Genomic DNA, 10,682 nt, shown 5'->3' with positions numbered 1-10,682 from the left:
TGTGGAGCAGTGAAAGCATGAGCTCACGAGCTCTCCACAGACAGGACACGCCCACATCAGCCTGTGGTTCAGTGTTTGTCAGAGAGCCAGTCTTTCAGTTGTGCTTCTGCTGCAGGAAACAAACCGAAACTTTAAATACCTGACGGTTTTCAGAGAGGTATGGTCTCATTTTCTATTCCACTTGTGAAAGAAATGGGTTACACACAGGGTGCGATTTGTGAAAAAAGCAGGGGGTGCTTTTGAAAACTTTTTCTCTGCAGGATAGCCTAAACTAATGTGTAATCTGTTAACAACGCACATCATAAATCCGTCTTTTTAGGCAAGTAAATGGGTGTCACGTCAAGAAATGTTATTAATACGACGGAAACATGTATTTAACGTGATCACAATTCAATAAAAAACATTGTAAGTTAGGCCTCTTAATTGTAATGATTTCATTTTCCCGGTGATTCAAACAACGAATAAATATAGAGAAAGTGAACAAAGAACACAGTATCAAGGGAGCTTTTAGAAACTGTGTCAGTTAAACCATTGCGTCGCTAAATGATTCACTGTTTCGAAGCGCTCCAATCGAATCACATTTCGCGAATCATTTGATTCAGAACGAGACTTCAAAGCGCATTTCGCGAATCATTTGAATCATCCCCATCCCTTAAAATCGCACCCTGGTCTGGTTACACATATGTATAACTGATTCAGTCTTGATTGCTGCTGTTTGCTCACAGTAGGCTATTTAAGTAAATCTGTTGACAACCAGAGAATCACAAATTATGATTAAAATAATAATAATAATCAGATAAAAGTACAACAACAAAAACTGTAACTCATTTACAGGGAATGAGCAGATCTCTGCTGAGCACAAAACGGAAGGAACTGAAGTAGCAAATCAACGAGGAACATTTAGGCAAAATGGAGCTGTTCTCTTTTCTCTACTAAAAATGCTGATGTAGTAAAGTTGAGGAAGCTCTCTAAATTTTTACATTTTAATTATATTTTATTTATTTATAACACTATGACTCTAGTCACTTTGAACAAGGAAGTAGGAAGAGAAAATGAATGAAACAGAAGCAGATTAATAATCATTTGAATGTTGATATTTATAAAACGGTTAGTTCCATTCCTCGATTCTGATTGGTCAACAGCTGTGTTTTATTCACGATATGACCGCTTCACCCAACAGTTCTGTGTATCACTGAGCAACACACTTAGCAACATAAACAATCAATAGCATCAAAACTGTTTAATGTATTATGCATTTCGGCAGAATTAACTGTTTGTTATTTATTTAATGAAGCATGAGTGACCCCTGCTGGCGTTATGTTGCATCTTTCATCTTTAATTTTGAGACCCCGCCCTTCCTCTTTCTAAATAAACGCTTCTCATGCGGAGATGTGTTGATGTGTGAAAGACTACAGTTTCTGAAGTGAGGAGGGAAGACGCTGAATTTATAAATTTTCTGTTTCAGGTATTAATTTATATGTCCATCAGTTTACACTGTAATGATGCTTGCAAACTGCCGCGAATCGGTCTGTTTTAAAGCTAAAAGACAGAAAACAGTATGAAAATATTCCATATTGATATTGAAAATAAATGACACAGCAGATGATAAGAGCTCATATTCTCTGTTTTTATTTAAGCTCCATTAGAGGCATGTTCGGAACATTCTCTTGCCGTTTACTGTTGCTGTCAGGAACTATTTTTTAGTGGAAGGACAGCATAACAACCTTGCTTCAAAAAAGTAACATTTCAGCACATAAATTTTAATATTAACATAAGTTTTAACATAAGTTTTAATAATTTTTATTGTGTGGTAACCGTTTTATAAAAGCAATAAGGTACTGGAGGCCGTGCTGTATCAGGGCTGAAGGGGTTGCAGGGATTGCTAATTCGCTATTCCCTGCTATTCACCATACAGCACGGCCTCCAGTACATTGTTGCTTACATTAATGAATGCTGTAATGTTGGAGCATGTGCATCTACATTATAATGGTCTCTTTTTCTAAGAAGCTTCAAGAATCTACAAATAATCTGGAGGTGTAAAAAAAGTAAAAAGTAATTTAATTGTACTTAAGTATTTAAAAGTAAAAGGTAAACACTTATGCTTTTTAAATACACTTTTAAAACAAGGTTCTTTCATTTTAATTTAGTAAAGAGCACTATAAAGAATATAGTGATGTTGCAAACTGCTTAATGTCATGCAGTTTTGGAAGTTGTCATGAGTCCGGGTCCTGCGGTTCTCCCTCTCACCACAGGAGGTCGCCATCTCCCATCCTCCCGGACTCAATTTTCCAGATTCCATTCACCGGTCACTCATTATTACACCCTCAGCTGTTCCCCATTGTCACAGACCACATGTTCTCCTCTCACTCACCATTCTGCCCAGCTGCTTCCTCATTTACCTGATTGCCTTTTCCCAATTTAAGCTCCCTGTGTTTGCTGTCTGGGGTTGGTACGTCTCACTATATTTCCCTGATGTCTGCCTGGAACCCTGCCTGCTCGCTCCCTGGATTTTCCCTGTGTATGTTTATTGAGATTTTGGTTTTCCCCTTCGGGGTGGTTTGATTTGTGTTTATTTTCTGTTATTATAAGAACAAAACCCATCTTTTGCATTTGAGTCTTCGCCTCCCATGACAGAATGTACCAACCAAGAGAAGACTCAGCAGGATGGGCTTTTTTTATTCTGACATGGAACAACACCTCGACCATTCCAAGCAGACCCTAGCCTGGAGGCTGCGTCATGGTGAAGCTGGAGCTCAAAATGGAGGTATTGGCCTGTCTTTCTGTGAGGCCGGCGGTCCCAGAGGATCCAAGGATCTGGTCAGCCGCGCCCAGAACCTCACGCTCATTCCCGGGGTATCCCTGGTTGAGGCGCAGCGTGGAAGACCCTCCGCTGACATCGGTGCGAAGGGCGGTACCTGCGTCTGCTCACGAAGCGGCAGTTCCCGCTCTCAAAGCTCTCCCCTCTCACAGGGCTCCCGAAGTGGCGGTTCCGGCTCACAAAGTTCCCGAAGCGGCAGTGTCCGCTGAGTTTTCCTCCGAGGGGGCGGGGCTCATCTCAGGCCTTCCCGAGGCGGCTCCCGAAGCGGCAGTTCCCGCTCACAAGGCTCCCGAAGCGGCGGTGTCCGCTGAGTTTTCCTCCGAGGGGGCAGGGCTCATCTCAGACCTTTCCGAGGCGGCGGTGCCCGCTCACAAGGTTCCCAAAGCAGCAGTGCCCGCTCACGATCCTCTCGAGGCGGCGGTGCCCGCTCACGATCCTCTCGAGGCGGCGGTGCCCGCTCACAGTTCTGCCAAGGTGGCGGTGCCCGCTCACGATCCTCTCGAGGCGGCGGTGCCCGCTCACGATCCTCTCGAGGCGGCGGTGCCCGCTCACGATCCTCTCGAGGCGGCGGTGCCCGCTCACGATCCTCTCGAGGCGGCGGTGCCCGCTCACGATCCTCTCGAGGCGGCGGTGCCCGCTCACGATCCTCTCGAGGCGGCGGTGCCGCTCACGATCCTCTCGAGGCGGCGGTGCCCGCTCACGATCTCTCGAGGCGGCGGTGCCCGCTCACGATCCTCTCGAGGCGGCGGTGCCCGCTCACGATCCTCTCGAGGCGGCGGTGCCCGCCACGATCTCTTCTCGAGGCGGCGGTGCCCGCCACGATCCTTCTCGAGGCGGCGGTGCCCGCCACGATCTCTTCTCGAGGCGGCGGTGCCCGGCCACGATCCTCTCTCGAGGCGGCGGTGCCCGCCACGATCCTCTCGAGGCGGCGGTGCCCGCCACGATCCTCTCGAGGCGGCGGTGCCCGCCACGATCCTCTCGAGGCGGCGGCGGTGCCCGGCCACGATCCTCTCGAGGCGGCGGTGCCCGCCACGATCTCTCTCGAGGCGGCGGTGCCCGCCACGATCTCTTCTCGAGGCGGCGGTGCCCGCCACGATCCTCTCTCGAGGCGGCGGAGCCCGCTCAAGATTCTCCCGAGTTGGTGGGGCCCGCTCCCGAAGCTCCCTGTGTTTGCTGTCTGGGGTTGGTACGTCTCACTATATTTCCCTGATGTCTGCCTGGAACCCTGCCTGCTCGCTCCCTGGATTTTCCCTGTGTATGTTTATTGAGATTTTGGTTTGATTTGTTTATTTTCTGTTATTATAAGAATAAAACCCATCTTTTGCATTTGAGTCTTCGCCTCCCATTCGTACCGTGACAGAAGTATGACAGGACAAATATGTATTTTATTTTTGGTGAACTAAATGCTGCACTGTAAAATGTTAATTGTCAAATTAACAGTAACTTACTGGAAACAATTATCCAGTAGTTGCTGTATTTCATACCACAGTAAAATTGATGTAAAACTAAATACAGTAGTTCTAATCGTACTGTTAAAACAAAGTACAGCATTATACTGTTATTTTTTATTTTATTACTATTTATTTTTATTTTGTTAGCCTGTATATTCAATAACACAAGTCATTGCTTCACACCAACAGCTTTATTCAGGCATCATCTTTTACATTTCATAGCTGAAATTCAATAAAATATTAAGAATTGGTCAGCATATTAACCATATTTTATCAATGAACAAAATACAATTATAGCCTACTAGTAAAATAACAGTAACCCATTGTGCAAGGGGAAAATAAAGGGTTGAAATATAAAATTAAAGTTTGAATTGTTAAAGTACTTACAGTAATTAGTGACAGCAATTATTCAACGATAATCAGAGAATACATATCGTCTATGGACGTTTAAAAAGGTCTGCTGTAAAAGTACTTTTCAAGTGTCTGTACTTTATCAGTGTTTTTCTGTAGAAAACTTATACTTCACAACATTCCAAAGCATAATATTGTACTTTTTACTGCACTACATTTCATATTAAATATAATTTAATACTTAATTACATTAGAAATCTAGTACTTTCATATACTTTTACTCAAGTAATTCAAAGTTTTACTTTTTAAATATTCTTAACTTAACTTAAATATTCTTAACTTAATCTCACATTTTTATTTGTTGTAAATGTACCTTAAATTAATACTTTTCAAGTTTTTAATGCTCTAATCAACATGGACATGGATAAATATCCTTGAGTAAAGACTACTGTCCGCCTCTGGATAAAAGTAACTAATGATCACTAATGACTCTATCATTTATCACTGTAAACTCTTATTACATAATGCTACAGGGAATAGATGTAAGCGTGTTTGAGAATCAAACTGTCCTTATGCAGTGGACCTGACCGGATTTTAAACTTAACCGATCAAAACCAAAACACCCCAATGACTGACAACGCATCAATACAGCATATAATAAACACTGGTGAAATGCAATGAAATATCAGAGATTGCAAATGTACACTTAAGACTGTATACACAGTTCAAATAATGTTCCCATGCCAACATCTAAATGATCCACATCTCTAACCACAAAACTAAATCCCATTCAAGCTGAGACATTGTATAAAATGCAAAAATAAAATAAACAAAACAAAATTTCAATTGAGTACTGCACAGAAATTTTTCAAATCACACAAGAAAATATTTGACACATGACATTGATCTTGTATTTTAATAAATACCTGTTCATTCATTTCTTATCTGCAGGTCCAGGACCATGGTGGAAACATTAAATGAATTAGCCCAGCTGAGGAACACTAGGTTTGGTCGACCTTGGCCCAGACATGGACTCAAACTCCTCTACTGGTTTGCCAATGAATGCATTTCTTTTGAAAACAACAACATGCTCTCTGAATGTGACCCAGCCGAGGGAGATTTTGGTTTTCACTATTTTGAGAACAGACACAACCAATATGGGAATAAACTTCTCCCAGAAACAAATTTCCATTACTATGTCATTGGCAATCTAAATTCACCAGGAGCTGAAGAACTTCCTAATTACGTCTCAGAAGATGACAATACTGACGAGCACGACAGCAACACAGACCGGATCATTGTCAGTCTTGATGAGGACTGGTTTGATCAAGTTTATGTGACTCAACACAACAACCGATCAAACTACGATCCACACGCCACTTACCGGATCTCCAGAGGACTTCTCATGATCATCAGGAGGATGAGTTTAGAGGACCTTCTGCAGGAGATGGGTTATTATGCACACACACAGCCTGTCATCAATTACAGAGCGGCCACTGTATCATCCAGTGATTCATCTGCCAACGAGTCCGTTATCCAGTTAGATGACGACACACCTGCACAAAACAACTCAAATAACATTCCCGCAACTTGGGGATTATGGGAAACATTGTGCACCATACTTTAAAACAGACTAAAACAGATGTGCGCTCCTGTGATTTTAGTTGGACTCATTGGTGGATTTCATATTTCTCTCTGCCAAGCCTACATTGACAGAAGCAAATAGTAAACATTAACATTTTTGATGGGAATTGGGAAATTAAATTTGGTCTCATTAACAGTGTTTTCTGATGAGGTTTATCACTACTCTTCACCAAAGGAACACATTATTAATACTTTTCAAGTTTTTAATACTCTAATCAACATGGACATGGATAAATATGGATGCTTTATGCAAATGTATGTTTATTATTATTGAAACCATAGTCAACATAGAGCATGAAGACTAGACATGTTTCAAAGGTCATAGATGTTTTTCAAAGAACTTGTTCATGTCTATTAGACACATGAAAAGATAAATACCCGGTTCCCATTACATTTCTTTCTTTGCACTGAGCAATTTACTTACACAAACCTGTTTACATTTTTGCATGACAGGGCAGCTCACTTCTTCTGAACATGCAAAATGTACATTTATTTTTATTATTACATTTGTTTGCCTCTCTGTGCCCACATACTGTATTTTGATGCAGCTAAATTCTCAATAAAACTGTTTTCATTGATATATTTTACTGTTTCTGTTGTCAGACAACAAATATGGCATATGAATATGGAATAGTGACTGAAATGCGACTCATTAAGACTATATAACCAGATCTCCCTTCCAAGATGTTAATCTGCACAAAAATCCTGATAATCGAGCCGTCGTCTGATGAAATCAAATACACATACGATAAAGACAATAGTAAAATTAGAGATGCAACATAATATCTGTGTTTAACTGAAAGCGCTGCTCCTCTCCGCTGCTCGCTGAACAGAGCAGACACAAAGAGAGAGAGAGGTGTATACAAAATGTATACAAACGTAATTGTACAGTAACATTGAGCGATATGCACCACAGTCAGAGCGATATCGGCCTATCATCAGCATGTAAGATACACAATATTATAGCACATGGGGGGTGTAATACTTATGTGATCATTCATTTACTTACTTGCTTGTTTACAGTATTTACTCACTTATTCAATTACTTACTTTGTTTTATTATTACTTGAAATAAGAATCTTTTTCTTTCATTTTCTGAGAAAAGACTGAGTTGAGTGATGAAAAAAAAAAAGTCATGTCACAGAAATTTTTCAAAAGAAGAGTATATGGATATCGCACATGAAATTTGCAAACTTTGCATGAGAGTTACACCAGCAAAAGAATCTCAAACAAATGTACAGCTTTTTTAAGAGCTACACAAATAAAGGGTAGGGAAATGTCTGTGGTAACATATTATTTCATTATCTCATTTAATCAAAGGTTTATCAAGTTTTGCTTTTTTAAAGTGCCCCTATTATGGGTAATGAAAGGTTCATATTTTGGTTTTGGTAGTCCCCAACAACAGGTTCACATGCATGCAAGGTCAAAAAACACTTTCATTTTCTTATAATATGCATTTATTTTTACCTTATTTGCTCAACGACTCCCAAACGATTCGCTCAATGATTCATTTTTCCAAACCCCTCCTTTGTGTGATGCTAAACTGCGGTGATTGGTCTGATTATGTTTGTGATCGCAGTGCTGCTTTGTGTACAGCGTTACCGGGGAAACAGCTATTTCTAACGCTCCAAAAGGCATCTAGTGGAAAAGAATGAATTTGCATTTTCATTCAGACCAACGCGAAAATCAAGTTTTCCCAGGTCTGCGCGCGCAACAAGTTGACGTCAACATGAAACGGCTTGGGATTCATTTTAAAAACGACTCGTTTCTATGATTCAGAGTCAACTCTTTATTTTGAGATACAATCCCTGCGTCCCTGTGTTCATACTATCCATCCTAAATAGTATGTGAGATTACAAAAGACTAGGTTCACACTGCAGGCTAAAGTGGCACAAATCCGACTTTTTGCCCAAATGTGACCCATATCTGATTTTCTTATGACAGTCTGAACAGCACAAATCCGATTTTTTCCCAGGCCGCTTTCATATGTGGTCCTAAATCGGATACATAGCCGATGTTTTGCAATGCCACTTCAGTCTGAACGGCCATGTCGCATTTCATGCGATTTTTACATCATTGAAATGCGACAGACATCACAATTCTGCGCTGGAGGAAATCATGCTCTCCTTCTTCTTAATATTCTTCTTCTTATCACTTCGTTATTTAGGCTCCGATTGCACATTAACTTAAAAATTGCTAAACAAGCGCAGCATCCGTTTTTATTTCCGCAAACACAGTGCGCTGTGTCTGACGTCACGTCTTCTTCTGCGCATGCGGGTCACTTCAGAAACATTATCAGCATGTTGGTATAAAACTAGAGAGAGGAAGAAAAAGAGGGAGAGAGAGCAGAACCCCAAAAAGAGCTCAGCAAAGAAAAGAGACATCAGAGAAAAGAGACTTATCCCTTCCTTGACCATGTGACTAAAACCCAAATTTGAGACATTCAAATTGACCAATCAGCAGATTACAGCTTCACCCACTGGGCAAAAGGTGTGACAATTAGAAGACCTAGAAGACCCCCGATGTATACACATGTTGGCCTACAGGCCTTGATCAAAATCAGCACCCCTGTGCCTTCAGGAATGCCAAATGGCCCTTTTGTTACTCAAGATAGGTTTGGGACAGGAAAGCAGAAGTCTTTGATTATTTTTGACCCTACAACTGTGACAAGATGATTGACAGGCCAGTTTACAGTTACCCCTTTTCCACCAAGTTCCAGTGCTAGTTCGGAGCCAGAGCCTAGTTTCAAACCGGTTCTTTGTCTTTCGACACCCAAAGCACCAGCTCCGAACCAGGAAAAGCGGTTCGTAAGTAGCACCAAAACATTGCTGGGCTAGAAGGAAGAACCGCTTGCGTCAGGGGCTGGAGCGGGGTTATCGTGACCAACAAGACGACAGAAACTTTGGACCGCCATATTTGAAATAGTAGCTAAATACGAACACGTTGAATTCGCCGTGTTTGGATGCCGATGTAGGTTCGCAAAGCCATGAACATCAGTAGCAATGTCCGCCATTGTTAATAGTTTGTTTAGGCTTGTTCGGGATGGATCGGCGCTGCACAGACCATTCGGTGTGAGGCATCGGGGTGCTGCGGGAGCGACTGGAAAGCAGACGGCTCTTTATGCTTTTGGATCGCTCTTGCAGTGCTTTAGTGTGTTGTGTGCTGATCGAACTGTCTGTGTAGCGCTGATGCACCTCAAACAAGTCTGCTGTGTTTGGCGCTGCTGCGGCGAAACATGAAACGTATTCAGTGACATAAGAGCTGGCTCTGTATTGGCTCTCTAGCCTGTGGAAAAGCAACCGGTTCTTAACGGGCTCGCCAGTCGAACCAACTAAGAACCGGCAATAGCACTGGCTCTGAACTAGCACCTGGTTCCTGCTGGTGGAAAGGGGGTGGCTGCGTGTAACAGGTGCGACTGAGCGGTCCGTTAAAGATGCAGTTGTGTGACGTGATAGTATGTCCCAAAGTTTGCCTACTCTTCTACTACACACTCAAAAGTGTGTACTTTTATTCACCAAAAGAGTACATACTTTAAGGGCGTAGTATAAGTAGGCACATTGGGACGCAGCAAATAACTTTATGTGGCAGGCGACATCTAGTGAGTGAAGTCATGAATTAAGGGGTGTGTGGTTAGCTATGTATAAAGATCAGCGGTAGGAACGAGAACGGTAGGTGCGTTTATTTCTGGCCGGCAAGAAATAGATTGACACTTACTGTTTGCCCCCCCCCCCACCCCCCTCCATTGTTTATATATACTTTACAAGGATGCTATATGCTGAATGTTTAAGCGGAGTTGAGCCATTTTTGCATGTCATTTACAAAATGCTGTCAAATGTCAATCTCTAAATATAGAAATGTGCACCAGCTTAAGCTGTTCTGTTGTTGTCTGCCACAGTAACAGCAAAATTCGAAGGAATTCGAATTTCTATACAGTACGTGCTTTGGTACTAGCAGATCTGTCCAAGTCCAGCGCTATATGCCTTGCATAAACTATGACAAAACGAGCATGGCTTAAAGCTCTTCAGTTAAAATGCTGTATGTGAAATAATAAAATAGTGTGTTAAAATAATGTTTTCTCATCACTTTGTGCACAAAATCTTTTCACAAAGAACTTCGCCCCGATCGGGAGCTGTATGTAGGATATGTGCTCTCATTCAATGCAGCTAACTGCGGGTCGTTTCATGTCATCCTTCCACTCATAAAAGTACGACAGGCAAGTTACTGCAAAAAGACGGTCATTGTGTTCCTGTAAAATGATGAAACTATGGCACCATGTGCTCTTTATATTATCAGTTCATAAATGTAAAGCATCGTTCCGGTATGAGTCGGCCAAGACATCCGTGTTCAGGAAAAGGTGGCTAGGAAGCACTCTTGACAGATTGTGAATCGATCACCTTGCAAATCAATTTTGATGTGGG

At 42.0% G+C, this 10,682-nt stretch overlaps 1 protein-coding gene across 3 annotated transcripts; it reads left to right on the top strand.

Moving 5' to 3' along the window:
* The first annotated feature begins 75 nt into the window (after positions 1 to 75).
* LOC131528379 (uncharacterized) lies at positions 76 to 6,823 on the top strand. 3 transcript variants are annotated; one of them, XM_058757489.1, is made up of 2 exons: positions 76 to 157; positions 5,572 to 6,823. In XM_058757489.1, exon 2 carries the CDS (start codon positions 5,582 to 5,584, stop codon positions 6,245 to 6,247), a length of 666 nt encoding a protein of 221 aa, XP_058613472.1. In that variant the 5' UTR covers positions 76 to 157; positions 5,572 to 5,581; the 3' UTR covers positions 6,248 to 6,823. The 3 variants fall into 3 exon arrangements, with proteins under 3 accessions (XP_058613472.1, XP_058613629.1, XP_058613545.1); XM_058757646.1 differs by lacking the exon at positions 76 to 157 and adding an exon at positions 3,947 to 4,073; XM_058757562.1 differs by lacking the exon at positions 76 to 157 and adding an exon at positions 3,971 to 4,004.
* Positions 6,824 to 10,682: the final 3,859 nt, after the last annotated feature.

This window comes from Onychostoma macrolepis, chromosome 01 (assembly GCF_012432095.1).
Source record: "Onychostoma macrolepis isolate SWU-2019 chromosome 01, ASM1243209v1, whole genome shotgun sequence".
NCBI lineage: Eukaryota > Metazoa > Chordata > Actinopteri > Cypriniformes > Cyprinidae > Onychostoma > Onychostoma macrolepis.
The sequence above is the reverse complement of the archived record's forward strand: the minus strand, read 5'-3'. Positions and strand labels throughout refer to the sequence as shown.

Excerpts from the sequence above, each read along its gene's own strand:
- LOC131528379 (XM_058757489.1), top strand. The coding sequence starts at position 5,582 with ATGGTGGAAACATTAAATGAATTAGCCCAGCTGAGGAACACTAGGTTT.